The 24453-nt window shown below is 40.9% G+C and overlaps 1 protein-coding gene across 1 annotated transcript; it reads left to right on the forward strand.

Moving 5' to 3' along the window:
• Positions 1-16991: 16991 nt before the first annotated feature.
• On the forward strand, positions 16992-23999 carry LOC143103972 (uncharacterized). Its single transcript, XM_076267869.1, has 6 exons — positions 16992-17176; positions 17668-17991; positions 18728-18835; positions 19153-19199; positions 23122-23211; positions 23561-23999. Exons 1-6 carry the CDS (start codon positions 17050-17052, stop codon positions 23600-23602), a joined length of 738 nt encoding a protein of 245 aa, XP_076123984.1. The 5' UTR covers positions 16992-17049; the 3' UTR covers positions 23603-23999.
• Positions 24000-24453: the final 454 nt, after the last annotated feature.

Here is a 24453-nt window from a genome sequence, read left to right on the forward strand (position 1 = left end):
GATGAGGCACGCTACACATGTGAGCTCCATGAATCCAGCTACAGATACATCACTCTCACAGTTAAAGGTATAGGACATTTATAATGTAATAATATCTTAGGACACATTACTGGATTAACCATTTTGACAATAATGACAATGAGACTGCTTCGGCAATACAATCCATGTTGTAGTTCTATATGTTGTTATGATGTACAGGGAAATCTCAAAGAATTAAAATAATCTGGAAAAGTCAATTGCTCTGCGACAGAGAGATTACAGTAAAGATGATTAGCAGATTAGCAGATTAGAGGTCAACATTTTCTATGTTTTATCATCTGATTATTGACAGTTTTAATCATTACCATGACATCAGTGGTCCTTTCATTAAAATGTATTTCTTTCTGTTCCATATCTTCATCTTATATTACCAGCAAGCACATCGACACCTAAAGCACCACCTAAAACACAAACACCAATAACTGAAGAAAAAGGTTTGTCCCTTTATCAACTTTTATCCCTTATTTAATTTAGGCCAAAAGTATGCCAAGACTTCTTCTTTACTGATCTTTAATGGGTGTAATCTGAATTAGTTGACAATAGAATGTTTAAATAGCATTTTCGCATCTTAGCCCAGTTTGGATACTTTGGTATCAAATGTTTATAGCTTTTTAAAGAGTTTAGAGTTTGTGTGCTGTTCTTTAAAACTGCTGTGCTAGTTATGTGGTGGTGTGTGTTGCTGGCTCTTCCACTTCTCACATGTAAATGGTCATGTTAAAGGAACACGCCGACTTTTTGGGACTTTAGCTTATTCACTGTATTCCCCAGAGTTAGATATGTCGATACCCAGCCTTCTCATCTCCGTGCTTGTAGTTACTCAGTTGGCGCACCCACCACTAGCCTAGGACAGGTACCTCGAAGTGGCCGGCTCTAATAATAATAATAATAATAATAATAATACATTTATTTTATATAGCGCCTTTCTCAAACCCAAGGTCGCTTTACATAGCAGGGAGGCAAGGAAACACAGCAACAAACAAAGAAAACAATACAAAGTTATCTGTATGGAGCTATGTGTTGGGTGTGGAGGAGAAGTGATCATTAAACAAAAAGGTCTTGAGATGTGCTTTGAAGAAGCCTCTAATAGCCTACACCTCCCACACCTACACGTTGTCACTGTAAAAATCACAGCATGTAAGTAGGAAAATGTTGCAGTTCTTTTGTCACTATTGGGAGGTGTAGGCTATTGGAGTCAGCCACTTGACTTGAATACAGACAATTAATATCAAACTTTTACATGCAACATTGATACATATCTGTGCAAAAGCAGAGCACCACAAGATAATTGCCATTTGTGAGCAAATCATGTGTTGGGACTCGCGTAGATATTAATATGGTCATACTTGTCCTGTGATGCAGAGTAACATTGAGCAACAGCAACAGCTCTGTGCTCTGTTCACACTGACTGCTGGGTTTGTTTCCAGACATAGTGAGTAACAAAGGAACTGAAACACCTCTATACATCTTCATCCTTGTTGCTGTGCTGCTGTTGTTACTGCTGCTGGGAGGAGTCATATTCCTGTACATGAGACACAAAGGTAGGATAATACATACACGTATGCACAAACACATGGATGCATGACCACACACACACACACACACACACACACACACCCTGGGGATCAATAAAGTATCTATCTATCTATCTATCTACACACACACACACACACACACAACAAAACATGTTCTAAGTGCAAAACACTCTGTTCCATTAGGCCAAAAAGGGGAAATTACAAAATCAGGACAGATGCAAGAGGATGAGCAAAAGGTACATTTATACGACTATGTTTTTTTTACTCTATTCTGGGCATTGTGTTTAATCCATTTGCAAATGACTTGTGACAGTGTTCTGTCTTTTTTATTCAGTGTGTGTGTGTGTGTGTGTGTGTGTGTGTGTGTGTGTGCGTGCGTGTACATGTGTTTACCTAATCTCATACCTGCAATACAAAAGCCCCAATGGTGTTCTCTTGATTTCTGTAGGATGACACTAGGGTGTACTGCACTGTTCAGGAAACCCGAGATGACATGTTCACACAAGCAGAAAACCAGGTTAGTGAATGAAATACTTAAAATGCCTTTTAAATAATTATGTGTGTAAATAAATATGAATGTATTTTATGTACATTTGTTTATGTGTACATGCGAACAACACTGTACAGTGTGATATGTATGCTCTAAACTTTTCAGTATGGTATCAGTTGGAAAATGACATGCTGTTTCCTGTAGGACGAGGTGACCTACTCAACCGTGATCCATAGTAACAAACACAGAGCAACCCAAGTGGAGATGGACACTGACGACAGCACAGAATATGCCAGAATCAAGAGAACATGAGCCAACGCACCCTAATAACCCCTGTGCTTCATGCAAACATATTTATATTATAGTGTTTCGGGTTTACCTTTGAGTGCTTCCAACCGTTTCATTATAATTTGCAATGTTCACATAATGGTCTACTTGTCACCCTGTTATCCCTTAGATTTGTTATGCTATTCCTGAAATATCCTGTCTTCATCAAGTGCCTGTAAAAATACATGTTATCTCATAGTAGTGATGAAATGTTAGTTATCGTCTTCTGACAAGCTATTGTATTGTTGTAAAAATTATATATACCGGTAGTCATGAATATGTGTTTTGTTCATATGAGAATATATGTAATATATATATTTAGATAATTTGTATAATTTTAACAAATAAAATATCTTCAAATGAAATATGAACACATTCATGTATATATAATAGGTTACTATAACAGGGATGGAAATTAGCACCAGCCAAATGCTGATAAAATATGAAAGAAGCTGGTAGATTTCAGACACAAATCATTTAATATTGAGTGGTGAATTTGACATAAAATATGAAAGTGCTGGTAGATGTACACGTTTTCAAAATTCTATTTTCATCACTGGTATAATGTCAGGAAACCACATAAACGTTATCCCATGTACAGCTATGTTATGAATTGCAGACAGTAGGCTATGGCTCTTCTCAGGAGTACTTTTTCTTTGATAGGCAAGACCAGCCAATTCTGACTCTAGATGGTTAAGTGAGATTGTGCCTCAACTCAGAAGAGCATGCACATTTGGCAAATAGAGACAAAACATTGTGGCAAATGTATTTTATTTTAGAGTGGGAATGTTTTTGTTTACACATTTGACATTGTTTACACATTCGTCTCTGTTTGCCAAGCATTAGACTCAATGGGCTCTATCGTGCACCTGATGCAAGGTGGCACAAAGCGCGACGCAAAGCTGATCTTTGTCGCAACTCTCTTTTTCTAGGTACGGATCCACTTGTACTTCACTTCTTTTTGTCGTGTCGCATAGATGTCGCGCTGCCTCCCCACGTTCAGTCGTGTGTGGGCGTTTTGTTTAAAATGTCAGTTACCAGCTCATACTCAGTTCGTTTTAACGTATCTTAAGTGTTTTTCCACAAATGGACCACACTTTTAGGCATGTACTTAACAGTATACAACACATTAATAGCCTAAACAAACTATGCAAGCCATTTCGAAATCTTGTTTTATTTAAACTACTCAATGCAATCTCAAATCCTCACCAGAAACACCAACAGTCAATATATTCATCCAAATCCTAGTTTCGTTTGTTTTATGGACTACTAGGTGGTCGTGGAAGAGATCGTTAAAACATTATTTGTCTGGTAAGCGGAACCAAAGTTTCACAGGCACCGTTGTGGTAGAACAAAGGACCTACAAACTCGTCCTTTCATTGGAGAGTCGCCTCGCGTTCAACGGATTCATTTGCATAAAGCTGGGCATCGGCAGAGAATGTCTAATAAGACGGGCTCTGGCATCGGCCATAGACAGTAAAAGAAAGCATCGGCCAGCTTTTTTGTCGCGCTACATTATTTCAAATGCAGCGCTGCCTTCCCGGGATGCTTTGCGGGCGCGTTAAAGTCGCTTGACGTCACCCATAGGACTAGAGTGGAATGCGACACGACAAAAAGAAGTGAAGTACAAGTGGATCCGTACCGTAAAGCCTATGGTACGCTCCCGCGTCTTCGTCCCGCGCACGCGGCACTGGTGAGCGCGTGACGAGAATTGCGTCATTTTTACAGCATGCGTCGCGTCTTTGAGTCGACCGAATTTTAAGACCGCGCGTCAAAGTGACGCGTAGACTGCGCATGTGTGAAACGGAACTGCTGTAAACACTCCCCTCCAGTAGGTGGACCACATAGAAGAACAACAGTTAAACCTACTAACAAACCTAGACAGAAGAAGACTTGTTTGGTTACCATAACGACGATGGAGCAGAGAGAGGCCTGTCCTCAGCTTGCTTGGCTTTGAGTTAGGTGAGACACCACGACATGGAGTCAACTTCGACCGATTAAAGCCACAATTACCCACAGATACATTCTTTAACATTATATTTAACGGTCACTTTATGTTGTAGAACCCAAAGTATTTCAAGACACCACATTTTAGATGAGTTGGGGACGTAATTATCTGTCTGCTGGCCGTTCTGTGCGTCACCTGATTGTCGAAACAGGGTGGCTGCATATGGCTCATTGTGGCTACTGGCTATTATATTGCCTTAATTGCTTTGGTCATGAGCCCTGGATCATGTAGCACTGAATGAGATGGCAAACAATAAAATAAAACTAATCATAGACTGTAGAAATGCGCTACACAGCACTAAAAACCGAATAGTTTATTTATAGTTTGACTACGGATATTTCACGTCATGTTCAAATAAAAAGTGACAGCCCTACTCCCTGCATAGAGAGCTGACATGACTTCGGATTAAATGCATCTTTTAAAAATGAGCGTAGCCTAGCACCTATTACTGAACAATGCTGAAATCAAATCGCGAAACCCAGAGCCATATAAAGGTATCTAGCATCTACAACGCTCAGGCGAAACCCAGTAACACTTGCTGATCGAGATGCATTCTCGCCTGTTCCGTATATAATGCGTTATCAATAGTGATTATAATAATAAAGGGAATGTAGCCTACCTCTCCCAGGTGCAATCATTATCACCTAGCTCCTGAACAATGCTGAACTCAAATCTCGAAACTCGCCTGTCAACACCGGATATGCATTATCATAATAATAATTGAAGGAATAACCTAGGCTACCTCTAGCTCTAAATACACCCATTATCACAGTGAGACATTATACATTATGAACACAAATAGTTACTTCAAAACTTTTATTGACACGTCATATTTACAGGTTTTTGGTTCATACTTTTTGGTATGAGGCAGGTGTGAAGACTCAATACAAATTTAACTGAGGACATATGTACGCACAACTAGTTCTTACCATGCTGTGTTTAGAAAAATGTCCCAATTATTGCACCGAGTCACTTAGCTATAGGCTTGTAGCCTAAGTAGCCTAATAAGCAAGTAGGCTAAGCTAGTCTCTCAGCTATACCAACAGGTGTGCTGTGTGTGTTCTGGTGGATGATAAATGGAGCGATGCGATGGGCCAGCTTATCAAACTTCCCAGCAGACAGGCGAACGTACTCGTGGTGCTTTTTCCTTCATCAGCTCCATAGATATATACACTAGATGTCGCCTTCTGCTTCTCAGCATGCGTCAACACCGCCGCCATCTTTGTACAGGGATCTGAATCGCTAAACTAGTTCTCCTGTATTGTCAGCGTTACCTATTTAGCGACGTTTGGCCATCCCCAGCGATAGAAAACCTTTTTAGCGATTAGCGACAAATTTGGGAACTTCTCACAATGATGGCAGATCGGCTTCTTTGTTGTTGAAACGTAAGAAAATCACCTTTCTCATGCCTTTGTCATTTATGAATTCAGCTACATCTCGTTTGCCCATGGCACTGACCCATGATTATAAAAGTAACGACTGGCGTAGCCTATGTAGTAGCAGAGGTAAATGTTCTACAGATCTACAGCAACTTCTGGTGAGATTACAACTTACATGAGTAAACGAGACGAGGGGTATGTGGCCTCAACCAGAGCCTGTCTACGAAGAGCCTGTTTACTTTCATTGTATCGATCCTGGTTGCAGTTTACTCATTGTTCCTCTAGGGGCCGCCGCTAGCTAGTGCAGAATGAATGGGAGTCTATGGGGCTAGACGGGTAAAATGTATCTTTATTATCGTCTTAAGCTTAGTTTTCTGTAGACTCAACCATAAATACATGCCTGTCAGTTGGAACAACCCAAAAAATTAGATAATTGCTTGAGATTTTGACGATTTATGGTGATTTTATTTTCGCTAGATCTTTGCCCAGATTGACGCTAATGCATTATAGAGGAGTGGATCACTGAAGCAAGATGGCGTCTCGATTGACGCATTCGTTCCAATGAACAGCAGTAGTCAAGGCGACATCTAGTGTATATATCTATGCATCAGCTCTTCCTTGGTTCAATGCTCGCACATCCCACGTTATTTTTTTCTTCAGGCGTTTCAGGCTTCTTTGGTGGTTGTGTCCTACTTTCAGGCTCGACGTACTGCCCCCAGTTGGTGGGGCAGAGTATCACAGTTAAGCCGTAGTGCGCAGGCGCTAACCTTAACGATTTAGGACAGCAGAATTTGGAGTATGCTTCACGCGCAAATGTGACGCACGACCATGCCAGAGCCTTAAGGCTCTGGCGTTGCTGGAGACGCATCCCATTCACTTTACATGGGCTCACGTGATCCGTTGCCGAACTGAATTGTGGGTCCGTCGCGTCGCGTTTCTCCCGCCGCTCGCGTTGAGGAGTTCAGCTGTTGCTGCACCCAGGGGGTCAAGAGCGTGCAGATTAGCTTCGGCATGTTAGCATACGCCATTTTCAAGTATGGCGCTGCATGGAGCATTTGGAACCAGCTCCATGCACGAAAATCCGTGTTGGGCACGAGCTCTCATGCACGTACATGTTGGTGGGCGGGTACCTATCCGGCGGCTACAGCCAAACGTTATTCAGTGCGTATTTCTTGAGGATCCTATGAGAAGACGTGCATATTATGGTTGTTTATCCATCATATGACAAATAAACAAATAAAGAAAATTGTATTGATCTTGTTTCGTTGTTGTTTGTCCCGAACAAACATAGCCTAAACATGATTAAAGACAATAAATTACACAACAGCGGCATAAAGACCTTGTCTCGTTACACCATGGGTCTCCAACACGTTGCTCTCAACCTATAGCCGCCCCATTTGGAGCTTGCCAGAGGCTGAAGCACTAGGCTACTACATTTAAACACAATTATTGCCGCGAGGCATTCCAGCCTACGAATTTAATAAAAAGTAAACCATGCATAATTAAAAAAAAAAAAATCAATTTAGGCTACCTCGCTATGCAATAAGGTTTCCATTAGAGCACAGCGCACGTTCAATGAATGAAGGAAAGGCCTTGTCTCGCAATAAACAGCTGGAAATTCCAAAACTTTTTCAACTACACGAAACTTTACAGTGATCATCAAATACCCTCTAGATTTAAATGCCCATCAGTCTCAACATTTAACTAATAAAAGTCAAAAAGTAAATTAAATCCCATACCAAAACCGAAAATCGTCTGCGTTTGATAGCCTGGTATGCCGCTCCAAACAAAACGCATGTCTCACAATAACGTAGCCTACAATGTAAGACATAAAGGTCTGCCTCGAATAAGCCTACCTCAATTAAATACCTGTGCTTTGCAGCCTAAGTAAATAGCAGACCCTGGACATAATTTAGGATTTACGGAAAGTATGCAATCATACGATGTTGGACGCCAGGCGATGCTCTGGCCGTCTACTGTGCCTCTGACACCGCTGCCTCATTTGGATGGTAACTCCACAGGTGAGCGCGAAGATTGGATGTCGTGGATGCGTAAGTAAACTGTTTTTTGCTGAGTCCGCAGACAACCTTCTCTTTAACCGTTACTTTACCATCTGCGGTGTACAACTCAAAGTAAAGACACCACATTTTAGATGAGTTGGGGACGTAATTGTCCGCTCAGGCTGACCGTTCTGTGCGTTATCTTCAATACTATCTTCAATAATATTGAATATCTTCAATATTATTTTCAAAACAGGGTGGCTATTGAGGGCTCTGGCTCCAGTCATTATTGTGGCTACTGGCTATTATTGGCTTGATTTGGTCATGGGCCAACGCTAGAATACGTTTAGAGCACCCGCTATGAGATGGCAACAATAAAATAAAAAACAAACTAATCATAGACTGTAAAAATGCGCTACACTTGGCACTAAAAACCGAATAGTTTATTTATAGTTCGACTACGGATATTTCACGTCATGTTCGAATGCATATTTGCAGCAGAACAGCAGGCAGACCACTCTTAGTTAGAGCCACTGTGTTATCCAATGAAATTAAGTTGCGCTTCAGGGCGACTCCACTCAGACTCTATGCGCGTTCCCGAGCAACTTTTCCTTCTTCTTGTTATGAGGCAAGGACTTTATGTGCATTATCGCCACCCTCTTACTGGAGGACGACTCTCTTTTTACAGAATATCCAATAAAAATCGACGTTGGTCCATGCGTCATATCCAGCTTTGTAACTTGGCGCATGGTCAGAGCTGACTGGCGCTGGATCCGAACCCCAGTGTTCAAGATGGCGTTGACTATGAATTGGCCGGATTTACTAGCCTAGCCTCCACCATTCACTTGTATGGAGGGCGGGACTTAGTCACTCTCTCCAGTTATATATAATACCTCCATGGCTGCACCGACAGACGGCACCGGCCAATCAAGCCAATCTACGGACGGCACCAACCTATCACATTACGGTTTTACTTTAAGTCATTTGCATAGCTACCGTCGGGAACACCCACTGGCCTGCGTTGACGGAACGCAGTCTTGGTGTGGCAGAAGGTGTGAACTGGCGCATGATCCAAAAATTGCTATCTAATGCTGCTATCCATTTGGTTCGCACTGCCCAAGCTGTACGCGCGGACGTGACATAATTGCCTGGTTTAGTGTTCCAGTTTTTCTTGGATGCCACCAGGGCAGCAGTCTCAGTAGTGCTGGGCGCTTGCCTAGAAAACAAGAGCAACTTGTGGCTCATCTAAACAAGATACGGGATGATTTACACTTGCATTCATATTCCAGCTTCATCACACTTTTAATTTCAACAAGTAATGTGTGTTTGTCTCGAGCCACGAGGGGGGCAGTAGTTATTGTTATTGTTGGCTACATTAGCCTCTTTAGCAAATTATAGGATTACAATGTGTTGAATAAAGATATTAAGAAATACATCTCACAATGAGTAGTTATTCACCATTATTTGCAAATAGTAATGACAGATAAAATTAGTAGGCACTTCACCAGACACGTAGGTACCTATTTAAATCGACTTGGCTGATAACACCTTACATCATGCAAATAACATTGCGTGAATTGTCGTTCAATTAAAAACACGCGAAAGCATGCGCTGTCATTGAAAGAACATTTGGGTTGCTGAAAATGCGCTTCAGATGTTTATTATTGATTATTAGGACATTTAAAAAAAAAAAAAAACATGCATAGGCCTATATGATCCTGGAATTACAGTATGATTGTTTAAAGAAATCATGGAGCTCAAAGTATTGGGTTGTTATTTTATTATAGTAATATGAAAATAATATACACAAACATAAAAAAAAAAACATGGTGGAAAAAAAGTCATGTCCTCCCTCTTCGCCCTCCCCGGGTTCGCAGGCAGGGAGCATTTTGTTAGTCAGTCGGGTACAGGAGGGTCCAGGAGGAGCAGGGGGCAGCGTGCTCCTGAGGAGACCGAGTGGAGGGAGACTTTCAGCATGGTGATGTCACATCCTTCCTTCTCATGCAGTCACTTTACACCTCTCATTGGATTTGTCTTTCATCACCATCCCCTTAAACTGCATCACACAGAATAAGGAGAGCAACACACAAATAAAGTTCTGCTTTCAGCTGAACTCTGTAACGAGGGCTATATCTTGCTATCGAGGGCTCAATAGAGGGAGACTCCCCCATGCTGGTTAAAAACGTGTCCTTAACACCACAGGCCCTTAACTCTGCAGAATTGGCTTTATTTATGACTCTGGGTCCGAATTCTGTAGTCTGACCTCAAGTGGAGACATATAGTGCCTGTGTAGTATTGAAGCAAGGTTCATTTACCAGTGTTGTAGTACTCGAGTCCGAGACTCGAACTCGAGTCCGAGTCATTAGCTAAATTTAGAGACTCGTGACTTGACTTGAACTTGAGCACTGATGACTCGAACTTGGACTCGGACTTGTGCATTCGCACTCGCGATGACTCGTTGAGGACTCGACTTTTTTTTGTAATATATCATAAGGCTATAATTGTAGTATGTCATTAGGCTATAATTTGCTATATGATTTTAATATCTAAATTATTTGTAATACTAATTTTAGTTCAAGGGAATGTTAGGCTACTGCTTCGTGTCGTAGGCTACATCGCAAGTCACATCATGTTCACATGCAAAGCAAACTAACGTTTATAACACTTTAACACCAAAATACCTGGAGATATGGCCGCCGCTATTTCAATGTAGTAGGCTATTGCCAAGCAATATTAGTTCTCATACATGACATAACATTACCTAAGATTACACTCAGCCTAGGCTAAACAACACACACTGCTGCTGGATAGCTGATCATCATGACCCTGACTGACGCGAGAAGCGAGGTTTCATTCATTCATTTTCATTCGGGGCGTGCCCTGCCGTGCTTCTGTCTGTTAATTTGCAGCAGGCTATTATCGGATGAAAGAAAAATAAACTAAACGTTTTCCCGATCAAGATATAGTATACTTCTTAATTTTGGTGTCATAAAATATAGAAGCATAACATTAAATTGCCTAGTAGAGTGTCCATGTAGTGTCAATGTAGGCCTACGTGTCTACGCAAGTGAAACTGACAAACTGAACCTCTCGTGGGTAGGCCAGAAACAACTATATTTAAAACCACGAATGAACTGGATTACTGTAAATGTTCAAACTAGCGATTTGATAGCCTAATCCACTGCACGAAAAAAAAGGAAATAGCAACGTGTTCTATTTCTAACAGGTGAATATCGTAGCAAATAGTATGGCGATGGCAGCTTAAAAAAACATTTATTTCACTCATCTCACTGAAATGAACGTGGCCTGTTGCACAAATAAATTAATTAGGCAGATGATCTACATCTTCGTTAACCTAAAGCTAGTTTTCATCTCTATTGTTGACGTGAAATATGTCTCCATAGTGTCAGTGAAGTGATAACATAATTATGCAGTTGCCGGTAGCTAGTGTTCACGTCACGGGAGTCAGAAAGAAGCTACCAAGGAGGGCCCTGCTCTGTTTCTGTCCCTCCCAAACTGCGCTAAAATTGTGTAGGCTATTTAACAGCCAGAATAAAAAAAAATGCCCTTTTATGATCCACACTACCTCTTACAAAATAGGCCTACTCCAACGTTCATCTAGCTCTTGTGAAGTATGAACTTCTACAACACTGCCTATACAATTGTCAGCAGTCAGTAACAGCATAATGTGACTTAATGGCCTGTGTGATTGGGATGTGGATTGCTCATTTATTATGAGTAGGCCTATAGGCTATGGTATAGCTATGGTATGGTATTCTCTCCGATATAATAAATACAACACATTGGGTTTGGCAAGAAATTTGGCAATACTACTTTCACACAAGTGATGGCACCCCTGCTTGGAGACAGAAGATTGTTCGTTTTGCTTTTAAGGATTTCATCTGCAATGGAAAAAAATGGAACGACATGTAGGCTATGCTTACTTTAGTGCTGGACTTGGACTCGACTGAATAGGGACTCGACTCGGACTCGACGTGGATCAATAGTGACTCGACTCAGACTTGACTCGGATGAGTAGTGGACTCGACTCGGACTTGACTTGGAATTTTTTTTTAATGACTTGGACTTGACTCGGACTTGAACACTGAGGACTTGAACCTGGACTCGGACTCGAGGCAAAGTGACTTGACTACAACACTGTCATTTACAATGCTGGTTGTGTACATGAACATGTGTAAACACTTGGTCAAAAAGAAAGTTTATCAGGCCAACCATTACATAGTAGACTGTAGGCAGGATACTGGGCCATAAACCTCTGAAGTTCGCCTACAAATTGGACCCAAACTTGCCATCTTTGCCCATATAAGAACATCCGTAACATTTCCTTATATGGGCAAAGATGGCATCTTTGGGTCCTTTTTACAGAGATCTATTTGTGTGGTATGGGATGCTGCCTCTTGCAACACAGCTCCCCCCACTATACATTTTAGAACCCACTTCTCGACCTCAGTTTTGGTATATCCTTATTGTACAGTATCTCCAAAACACACGCAGCAAACACTGACAGTACACAGAGACGTCTTGATGGACTTTGAGAGGAAGGTGGCCTGCGATGCTTTGCCCCTTAGAGGAGGACTGGTTTGGAGCTCAGCTGTGCACCATGCTGAGCTGAGCTCACCTCACAGCATGGTAGAAGCCTCTCACTGCCTGCAGCATGTTGAGGCAGCTGTCCATATGCCATCTACTGGTTCAACTCCATCACTGCAGTTTACACCACTGATTTACCACCCAGAATTATTATACCTATCATTTACTCTATGACTTCTGGACATGAAAACAACGTCTAACAAACAGTGAATATGTCTCCAAGCAGCCAGCCTCTGGTGTAGTTGGCTACCTCTGCAACTCCATTTCCCTGGTCAGAGCACAGTGGCCTCCCTGCTCCTCATTTCCTGTTCCTGCACGTGCACGGTCACATGCATGACATTTACTTTTACTAATTTAGGAAACGCTTTTATCAGAAGCCCCACATTCCCAGCTCTACAGTGACAACAATTAACATATCAAACATGGCCAGCACCTGTGGGTACCCTCACACCTCAGTCAGCAGCTCGGACATCTCTCACGGGCACCATGAACCACTCACTCGCCTCACCACACACGTGGGCACTGCAGGCATGCTCAGACTCAGAGTGGGTTCACCTTTCCTTGATCCTTTGTGTGTGTGTGTGTGTGTGTTTGTGTGTGTGTGTGTGTGTGTGTGTGTGTGTGTGTGTGTGTGTGTGCTCAGACTCAGAGTGGGCGTTGCATGGACAGTGGAGAGAGTTACAGTTTATCGACTGGTGTGCTGATAACGATTGTGACCCACTAATCATTTTTCAGTTTTTTTTCTGTATTGTGATTCTTTGGGATGTATAGTGCTTGGATTGTAATTGGAACTCCCCCTGGCCTGTTGGGGAACACTTGCTGTGTGTGGATCAAGAGGTGAGTGGGTACTTTAAGCACGCCTATCCGGTGTCAAAGGTTAAATCGCCATAATCACATTGAAGAAGGGTGTCTTGCCCGAAAAGTCTGTGGGACCATTTAAAAAGTTTTAAAAAAGAACTGTGAGTGCTATATTTTATACACAAAGTTTATTTTGACCCATTGAGTCAGTGCTAACATTTTCACGACATCTGTTTAAGCAGGGACATTCCATCTCTTCTCTCAAAGTGTACCTGTCGGCTATCTCCGCATCATGTCACTTGGAATGGGCAGGCGTGAAACCGGGTGCACATCCCCTGGCGTCCCGTTTCCTAAAGAGTGGTCTCTACTTCAGGCTGCCGTCAACAGCGGCCTTGTGGGACTTCCCAATGGTGCTGAAAATTTCTCACTAATGCGCCCTTCGAGCCCTTAGATGATATTGAACTAAAAAAAACTGCACTTTTACTGTCAGTCCTGACCTGCTGGCCTTAGTGGTTAACTCAGCTTGTGTGCAGTTTGTGATTCAAAGGTTGTCTTACACCCTTACACTGAACAGCTGTTTGTCTGCTATGTGGCTCAGGCAGTTGGCTGTGCCCTGTCAAAGCAAAGGCTTTCTCACTGGCGGGTGGAGGCAATTTCCCACAACACCTTGGGTGTGCCTCCTCCCGGTGGCAGACTCTACATAAGCCCTGGCCTACATACTGTATACCATGTGCACCCCGCTTTATTCACCCTCTGGTGCCCCTCCCTGGGTGAATGATAGCTGCCTCTGATAGCACACCTCCAGCTGCACCTCCCTGGGTGAATGATAGCTGCCTCTGATAGCACACCTCCAGCTGCACCTCCAGGTGCTGCACTAGCCAGTGCACTCCCACTCCTGACCTGTCAGCACAGCTGTGCCACGGCCAGACCCCTACGCTTGTCAGTACTTTACTTGTGTTGCGTTGTTGGCCAGAATTCAAGGCCCCCATGCCACGCTATGCCACGCCATGCCACCACAGGCTAGGAAGGGGTCTCATGTGCCAAGTGTTGGGTAAATTGGGATATAAATCTGCCTATTCAACACAGGCTGCATTTGTATCTTATTGTATTTGTGTTGTTACCACTGTTGGGAGGAGGGACCTTCTTACACTTGGTGTCCAGACACACACACACATACACTCTCTCTCTATGAATCTGCATTGTTGCCCTGCTTGTTGCCACTATAAAAAATACACTTCAAATGTTTAAATGCAATCTGTCTATCTCTCTCTCTCTCTCTCTCTCTCACTAAAGTGACTGCTAGTGGTTGCTGTTGGAATCATGCCATTGTGGGTGTATTTTCCTTCTGCTGTGTCTTAATCCTCAGGACAGAGAAATAGGGATGGAGATAGGCAATAGCATTAGGTGGGAGCACAGACCAAGAAGGTGGTGTAGCAAATAGAATAACATACTACACAATCTAAAAGGCCAATGTATCTCTAAATACCCACCCCAACCCCACCCAAGCATGCACACACACGCACACACACACACAGACACACACACAGTAAATACTGTCGGCTGCCTCCAACTCTCTACAAGTTTTTCTGAAAAGCAAATCCTACAATCCTAAAGTTTCAATTAATCATTGACACTCCAAAACGAAAATGATTAGCAATAGAGTTCATGCAGCATTTATTCAATCACATTGAAATGTCATAATTATATCATGTAGGCCTGTATAATTACTATTATTTTTTATCTCTGAAAAGCCATCATGACCGAGTCCTTAAACTGGTGTTTTGTGAGTACTGTTTCTCAGGATAGTCTTATGAATGTGTTTACCCCTCTGCCCAGTTGTGGTCAGGGTATCTTACTTCTCTTTCTTTTTTTTTTGTCTAGCATGAAAGACCAGTCATTTCTGAGAACAGCATTTCTAAACATTTTTAACCTCAACTACATCTAGTGCTGATGCTGCTGGTAGTCATGTCACACCAAGAGTGCTAGTTCCCTTTCATCATCTCGTGCTCCAGATCCAGTTCTTCTCTAAATGCTCTTCAAAAATGTTGTCCTTTCTCATAAAATCTCAAGTAAAATAGCACAAAGTTGATCATAGACATGCTAACATTACTAACTTATTACTATTACTAACAACTGCAAACAGTTTATTTTGAATGGGATGAAAGGTCCAATTTTGAATAGCTGAGAAATATCCATTCTCAAAATATTAACATTAAGTAAAATAGTGCAAAATAGTGCATTGATCATAATATTATTAACATGGTAAATTACTTACAACTGCAAACAGCTTATTTTGAATGGCATGAAAGGCCCAATTTTTAGCAACCCGATTTCTTTGCAAAATTAATTTAGCTAAGCCCAAATCAAAGGTTAGTTCTTATAGAACTAATTTTTGCATTTTTATGTGAAGAAGCTATGAAATGGTTAACGTTCTTTTTGACCGAGCGTATACATGTTCATGTACACAGCCAGCTTTGTAAATTAACCTTGCTTCAATACTACACAGGCACTATATGTCTCCACTTGAGGTCAGAACACAGAATTCGGACCCAGAGTCGTAAATAAAGCCAATTCTGCAGAGTTAAGGGCCTGTGGTGTTAAGGACACGTTTTTAACCAGCATGGGGGAGTCTCCCTCTATTGAGCCCTCGATAGCAAGATAGCCCTCGTTACAGAGTTCAGCTGAAAGCAGAACTTTATTTGTGTGTCGATCTCCTCAACCACTTATTCTGTGTGATGCAGTTTAAGGGGATGGTGATGAAAGACAAATCCAATGAGAAGTGTAAAGAGACTGCATGAGAAGGAAGGATGTGACATCACCATGCTGTGTATGTGTATGACCATTAGAGCTGCCAACACCCTCGGTGTGTGTGAGGGAAACACAGAGACAGCAAAGGCAACTATCAGTAAAAATGCAGCGGATTATTTGGCTTTTCTTCTGCTGCATGCTCAGAATTGCAACAGGTGAGTTATTACAACACCAGACTGAATTATGACTTTCCAGAATAGTCTCTTAATTAATCACTAGTCATTATCACATTATGTCACATTATGTCACTAGTCACATACATTTCAGAGTGTATATTGCTGTGTTTACAGGGAGTGAGATCTCCTCAAACTGTTTGTATTAACCACAGTACATTGAATAAATAAATTACAGTTTTTCCTCAGTAAGATGCACCTAATGAAACTGGGATCCATTTGATCTTCATCTTGTCCTCCTTAGCACAGCAGAAATCATCACTTGAAAATATGTTAACACCTTTTCCTTTATTTAATTTCACAAATTTTCCAGAACATCTGGCAAAGCTATCATAGAAAGACTCCAAACTCTATTAGATTAACTGTGCTGAACAAATGGGAAACAAATATTTACAGCTAACATAAACTGAATCTGTGTGTGAAACTCCCTTGCACAATTCTTTAATCAACAATCACTCCTTCTTTATAAAAGATAGCACCTCTGAGTCTGCACTGCTATTTGCAAGCATGGATCAAAGAGGCCAAAGGCACATAGAGTAATGAGAGTAGCCTGGTGTTAGTTATTTGAAGAAGAACGCAGTAAAAAGTACAAAATATGAGTCCAGACAGTGCTTACTGTCTATGTCAGTAAATAACATTCAAGCAATCAAGAAAAACTGTAAGAAATATTTGGATCTACAGGTGATGAGTAATCCAATATCTTTTGTGTTTCCACAGGCTGCAATCTGCAAGATACGAACAGTATTGAAGTCCCTAAATATCTTGGTGAATCTGTTCTCCTGCCATGCTCCTGTGCCGATCTCCAAGATAAACTTCAAAACGTAAGATGGTTCAATAATACACACGAGCTTTATCCCTCTACAGCTCACCGCTCAGACAGGATTCACATGTTTAATCAGGATTTTCCAGGAAATCTCTCTCTGTTCATATCAGACCTGACTAAAGAGGATGTGGGAAGCTACAGGTGTGAGGGCTCGACCTCCAGCTACAGAGACATCACACTTAGAGTTAAAGGTAGGACTTTTATTATGTAATAATATTTTAGACAGAATTGACTATTTTACTGAAACAGATTCAGAATGACAAGGAGACTGCTTCAGCAATACAATTTGTAGTTCTATATGTTCTTATGATGTAGGCCTATGTGAAAAGAAGGGGAAAATGCTCATGAAAATGCACATTCTACTTTGTCTTTTATTACTTTTTTTTACTACTTTTGCCTTTGTTTTGCTTACTAATTATTCTTTATTTTTAAATGATTTTACCTTGTTTTATGTTTTCTTTTTATTATGATCTTTACCTTTTAACTATTCTTTGACTATATTGCCCTTCTATGCTTTTATTTGTTTTTATTGTTTGGTTTTGTTTATGTAAAGCACATTGAATGACCTCTGTGTATGAAATGCGCTATATAAATAAACTTGACTTGACTTGACTTGACATGACAAGAAACTGAGCTATGTTGGATTTAGACAATTATTTGATAAGTGTCATGTTTCTTCCAGGATGTTCTCTAATGGAGGTGAACACAAGCTATGAAATTGTGAAAATCTCAGGAGAATCTGCCCTGCTGCCCTGCTCCTGTTCTCCTCTGCATGTCAAACCTGAGAGAGTGAAATGGGATTTCATCAGACGGAGAGGGTCTCATTATGACTCACCCATTATAGTATACAGCACAAGTGGACCCTATAGAGGCAGAGTTCAGATTTTTAAGCATCTTTCACCAGGAAATGCTTCTCTGCTCATATTAAACCTGACTGAGAAGGACCAGGGATTATATAGGTGCTATCTTAACGAAGAGATCAGGAGAATTAACCTCCTAATCCAAGGTCAGCATTTAAATTGTATGATTATTGACGGTTTTATTCATTACCATGACATCAGTGGTACTTTCATTAAAGTGTATTTCTTTCTGTTCCATATCTTCGTCCTATATCACCAGCAAGCGTGTTGCCACCTAAAACACAAACACCAGTAACTAAAGAAAAGATTTGTTCCTTTATCAACATTGCATTTTACATTTAGGCCTATAGTATATCAAAACCTCCTTTTTACTGACTTTAATCGGTGTAATTTGAATTAGTTGTCAATAGAATGTTTAAATAGCATTTTCACATGTTAACCCAGTTTGGATGCTTTGGTATCAAATTTATATTGGTCTTTAAAAGAGTTTAGAGTTTGTGTGTTGTTCTTTAAAACTGCTGTGCTAGTTATGTGGTGGTGTGTGCTGCTGGCTCTTCCACCTCTCACATGTGTGTCTGGTTAAAAACTACCTTCATTTGCTGGCTGGTGTGTGTTCTTTCCAGCTGTACCAGTACCTCTGCTGTGCAGCATCTACAACTGGTGTTCTTGTCTTGCATGGTCATGTTAGCATGTTTAGTGCTTATTTCCAGACGGTGAAGCTTGTACAGTACACAGTAACATGCAGCATTGTTGTTACAACAGTGTGTGTGTGTGTGTGTGTGTGTGTGTGTGTGTGTGTGTGTGTGTGTGTGTGTGTGTGTGTGTGTGTGTGTGTGTGTTTATGTGTCCTCTGTTCACACTGACAGCTGTGTTCATTTCCAGACATAAACGAGAGAACTGAAACACCTCTATACATCTTCATCCTTGTTGCTGTGCTGCTGTTGTTACTGCTGCTGGGAGGAGTCATATTCCTGTACATGAGACACAAAGGTAGGATAATACACACGTATGCACTATGCCCGAATACACCCCTCCTCCAAACAGAGAGAGAGAGAGAGAGAGAGAGTGTGAGTGAGTGAGAGAAAGAGAGAGAGAGAGAGTGAGTGTGAGAGAGAGAGAGAGAGTGTGAGTGAGTGAGTGAGTGAGAGAGAAAGAAAAACAGAGAGTGTGTGAGTGAGTGAGAGAGAGAAAAAAGAGAGAGAGAGAGAGAGAGAGAGAGAGAGAGAGAGAGAGAGATGCATAATATGATTTCAGACAAACGCACACACAGAATCATCTTTTAAATGAAAAATGATTTGTTCCATTAGGCCAAAAAGGTGAACGTACACAATCAGGACGAATGCAGGAGCGAAATGTAAGTTGTTGTAAGGTTTTAAATGTTTTAAGGTTTTTTACAATGACTCTGTACTATGTGTTGTGTTTAATCCATATGAAAATGGCATTGCATGGACTTTTTTATTGGATGTGTGTGTGCATGTGTGTACGTGTTTGGCTCATTAAAGGCACCTATCTTTTTCATATATACGCAAGAGAGCTGTAACATTCTCTCTCACATTCTGCCACATCGTGGCCACATCATTTCCTAGTCATACTGTATAGCACAGTCTGTGGGCTGCACTTGGTGAAAACAAAATCACCTGGTTGTATTTGTTCATTAAACATATCATAGAACTGTTCTGATAAGCTATGTGGAGCAGCAAAACTGTAGGAGTCTTTAATCAGCGAACACAAAAAGCTAAAGATAGCCGTGAAAAAATCCAAAGAAGAAACACTCAAAGGATCCAAAAATGCTAGTTAATGAGTTCGTGAGAGTCCCAAAAATGGGCTAGCAAAAGTTTCAGTTCAAAAATGCAGAAACAGAAGAAGCAGGTTTTGTAACCAGGGCTCAATAACAACACAGGACGTAACGTACTGCCAGCTCGGGAGGATCTAGACAGAGTGACAAACAGGGGAAGAGCATAGAATACAACAGAGAAGAAACTCAGAACAGCGGTCAGTAATGAGAGCAGTAGGCAACAGGTGAGAACAAGGACCAAGGAGACATTCATTAATGCCAACAGCTCCATCTGGTGGAGACATGTGGGACGCACGGAAACCTCACGAACGTATACTCATAGTCTTTGCTGTAATCAAATTATGGCGATCATTTATTAAACGAAGTGAGGGCAGACCCATAGACCCATTCTCTACCGTTCTTGGTGAGGGCAGTACATTTTCACAGCTCTCATTCCCCTTCCCCCCAAACAATATGATATAGATCTGATCAGTTAAAATAAAATGAACTTTTTTAATCTCACAAGAGGAAATTCAAATACCAATTCAATCTTCCAAACAAGTGTAAACAGAAATAACTATAATGATAAAATGATGTTGTAGCAGCATTATTAATGATAAACATAGTGTGTAAAGAGGGGCTGGCAGTAGCAGCGCTGCTTCTGAGACACACACAACGGACACGGTCTGAATCAGGCGTCAGCTCAGCAGAATCTGCATTGTTGCCCTGCTCACATCTCTACATCTGAGAGAAGAAAAAAAATCACTTCAAATGCAATCTGTCTACTTTGTGACAGAATCACTTTTTTTGTCACAGTTACAACTTTGGGGATCAATAAAGTATCTATCTATCTATCTATATATCTATCTATCTATCTATCTGTCTATCTTTCTCTCTTATTCACTAAAGTGACTGCTAATGACTGCTGTGGCTTAATCCTCAGGACAGAGAAATATACTGCTAGGGAAAGTGTGTGTGTGTGTGTGTGTGTGTGTGTGTGTTAGGGTGCATCATTTGCCCCACTTTTTTCATTTTTTTTGAAAATCAATCTGTACCTAGAATAGATTTTTTACACTAACTAAATTAAACATACATGAGAAATTTTATAAAATTATTTTGATATCTAAGGGGTCCACCGAGCCTCTGAAGTTTCCAACTAACGACGGACATACAAATATCATTTTTTTCTTAAATAACGGCAAAAATAATAGATCTAGCCCTATAATGTAAAAAAAGTTGAATATAAATATGTACATTGTGCATCATTTGGTGCCAGCTGTGTGTCTCTATCTTTATTACTTCCTGAGATATGGCAGTTGTCATTTTTTGGGGGAAGACACAATAAAAATAGCATTTGCCAGGGATTTTTCCATAATAACAGCATGAAAGTAAGCCATCAATAAAATCTTAAATTATATTCCATTAACTAACATTACCCTATTGTAGATCTACTGTATGAACACCTTACATTTCAAAGTGTAAGACAAACTGTAAACCTCCTACAAACATATTATATGACTGAGCAAATGGGTAATCCATGAATAGATAGAACATAATTCTTAATAACTAACCACCATATGATGTTGATGTTTTAACATCAAAGAGCACACACTCTTTACATGTTTCCCTTCCTCTTCAGGTTTGGAATTTTCTCTCTGTCTGCTTCCACCACCTGCAGAACATTCTGGTAATGTTCTTTGCCTCTTGCAGAGCCTATGTAGTCTGTACTGAGCTTCACATTACGCTGTCATTGACCACATTCATGGACCAAGTGAATCAAGGCCTCCTTGTAGGTTGGGTGAGCAGGCCAGGTTGAGACGTTGTGCTGGAGAAAGGAACCACGTTACGGTGGTGAGGAAAGCAGGGTCCAGCTGCAGAAGATGAAAGATATACCACAAATCAGGTCCCATGTTTGCCAGTGTCGTCTTTTGGGTTATCTTTCCTGGAAATTTGGGTTTGCCGAAACCTGAGCCATATCTGTCATTTGGACATGTGCAGGAGGTAGATGGTTTGACAGCAAGCAAGGTAGCAAGGGATTTCTTGTGCTCGGCTGGTACCTTGCTACTGAAGAAGGCTAGTGGTACCATCTCAGCTGTGAAGTACCACTGGTGTCTCTCACAGGCCTTCATTGCACTCTTGGAGATCACTGCTGAAACATGTGAATACCGAAGCAAATTCTTGAAGAACTGCAGGTCATTCCATGATGCGTCAACAGCCACTGAACACTGCAACCACCAAGATGAGGCCTTGATTCACTTAGAGTCCATGCATGTGGTCAATGACAGCGCAGAGCGTAATGTGAAGCTCAGCACAGACTACATAGGCTCTGCAAGTGGAGAAGAACTACCAGAATGTTCTGCAGGTGGTGGAAGCAGACAGAAAGAAAACACCAAACCTTAGGAAGAGGAAGGGAAACATGTAAAGAGTGTGTGTTCTTTGTAGCAGTTCGGACTTGTAACCGGAGGGTTGCTGGTTCAAACCCCGACCAGTAGGCACGGCTGAAGTGCCCTTGAGCAAGGCACCTACTGTAACCCCTCACTGCTCCCCGAGCGTCGCTGTTGTTGCAGACAGCTCACTGCGCCGGGATTAGTGTGTGCTTCACCTCACTGTGTGTTGTGCTGAGTGTGTTTCACTAATTCACGGATTGGGATAAATGCAGAGACCAAATTTCCCTCACGGGATCAAAAGAGTATATACTCATACTTATATTAATGTGAAAAAAAAAAGGATTTTCATATAACACCATGACTAGACTACCTTCACATCTGCTTTTTATAGATATTGGGACAAAGAAATGCTAAAAATAGGGGGAAAATGCAATATTTTAGAGACCAATGAAGCTAGAGATATCAAACTGGTACCAAAAGATGCGCAATAGCCACGTTTCTATTCAACTTTCATTGACACTGTAGGCCTAAATGCATTATTTTGGAAGTTATTTACGAAAAACTGATTTTTCCAGAGTGGGGATACAGGCTCTGCTAAGAAGCAACTTTAGAGGCTTGGTGGACCCCTTAGATACTATTCAATCCAGCTAATATTCTACACATTTTCTTTTCATTAGTATTGTCACATTTTAAAATTGGGTACAAGTTGAATTTCCAAAATTGGGGCAAATGATGCACCCTAGTGTGTGTGTTCCTTCCACACTAGTGTTTACCTGGAAAGTGGTTTAGACCAGTATATTGTGATAATCTATAATAAGACACCAGAAGATTTCTGCATCTTATTGTAACAGTCCATCAATATAATCTACATTGCACTATTAGAAACTCCTATATGGCCTAAAATACTATTGAGTGCATTGCTTTACACAGCACTGTAATGCACAAATTTTTACATACAACATTATTTACTTGTTTTTTTATAGCAAAGTCTCCATTTCTATTATTCTTTTTTCTATTATCAATCAGTCTCATCATAATTATTAATTATTATTCAATCTAAAACTCCATACCCTGGTATTCAATATAAAAATCTATATTCTGTGTCTTGCCTGTAGAATGATTCCTCATCAACATATGCAGCTCTTCAGCATCACTACAATGCAGAGCAAATGTACTCAACCATTGGACAGAACGCTGGGGTCCAGGTGGGTGCATCTCTTGACTGCTGTGTGTGTGTGTGTGTGTGTGTGTGTGTGTGTGTTGTGTATTCTGTTTGCATGTGTTTCTTTAAAAATATTTTGAATATAAAAGATACTTGGATATCAAAGTACAGTTATAAACCGAAATCCAGTAACAACTAGATAATTAAGGTCAATCCAGTCAGCTCATTACTGCTGTTTAGTGTTGGATAATGCTTGTGCACATCACTGTTGGCTTCATTGAAATGTACTACAAATAAAGTAATACAAATATAAGTCTGTTTAGAGATGTTTAGTATTTCGGTGTTTGTGTTGTTTTAACTTGATTGTTGTGATGGACTGGATTGTGTTTTAGGCCAATACTGGAGATTATGAAAATGTGACTGTTTCTGCATGAGACACCAGAGGGCGCCATCTCAACTCCCCTTCAGCAGTATGCTCCTTGTAAGAATAAGTCTATAGTTACATGCAACAGTTGTTTTTGTACAAAGGGTCTCAATGCTGTTTTATTCTTCTCATGTTGTACCCTGTAACAGAACTTGAGTCATTATAATGTTGAAATAGTGGAATTGACCATAATTTGAATAGATCAGCATGTTCAGATAATATTTCCGTTTTTCATTCAGTGCAATCTCAAGTTTTATGGTGAAATAGAAAATGTGTTATTGCATGACGCGGTTTAACGCAGGATGTGGAGGCATGGTGTTATGATTTATATAATTTGCAGAACCTGTTTGATGCTTTTCAACTTACTGAGACCTTTTTGTATGGCTCTGTTAGTCTTGTTACGTAAATTAAAGGACAACTAAAAAAGAAACAAATGTCTCTTTTGTGAAGTAGCCTACAGAGTTGCTTCATGTGAAGTATCTTTAGAATATAAATAAGACAAACGCCTAGAGGCAGGTTTTAGGCGAACTTAACGTCTGAAATGGCTAACGGCAGGTACTGATGTCGTAGTAAATCTATGGCAAGCCGTTCAAGACAAAACGTCTGTCAAAATAACGCCTCCACGTGTAGATTTTTTACTTCTTCAGGGGTAAAAAATAGACGTCTGAGCGTCAGACGTCAAATTTTTACGTGTGCCACGCGCAAAAACTTTGCGTCTGACGTCAGAAGTAAAAAAATTACGTCTGGGTGATTTGCTGCAATGCCAGAGTCTTTGTGCCAGAGTAGACACAGGAAACAGGAAATGCAGCCGTTATAGTTGCAGCAGAAGAAACAAGATGCCAGAGCAATGTGCAGCATATT

This window comes from Alosa pseudoharengus, unplaced genomic scaffold (assembly GCF_046254945.1).
Source record: "Alosa pseudoharengus isolate Yale_2024_CS ecotype anadromous, Long Island Sound unplaced genomic scaffold, YU_APseudo_1.1 YU_APseudo_1.1_scf_5, whole genome shotgun sequence".
Lineage (NCBI taxonomy): Eukaryota > Metazoa > Chordata > Actinopteri > Clupeiformes > Clupeidae > Alosa > Alosa pseudoharengus.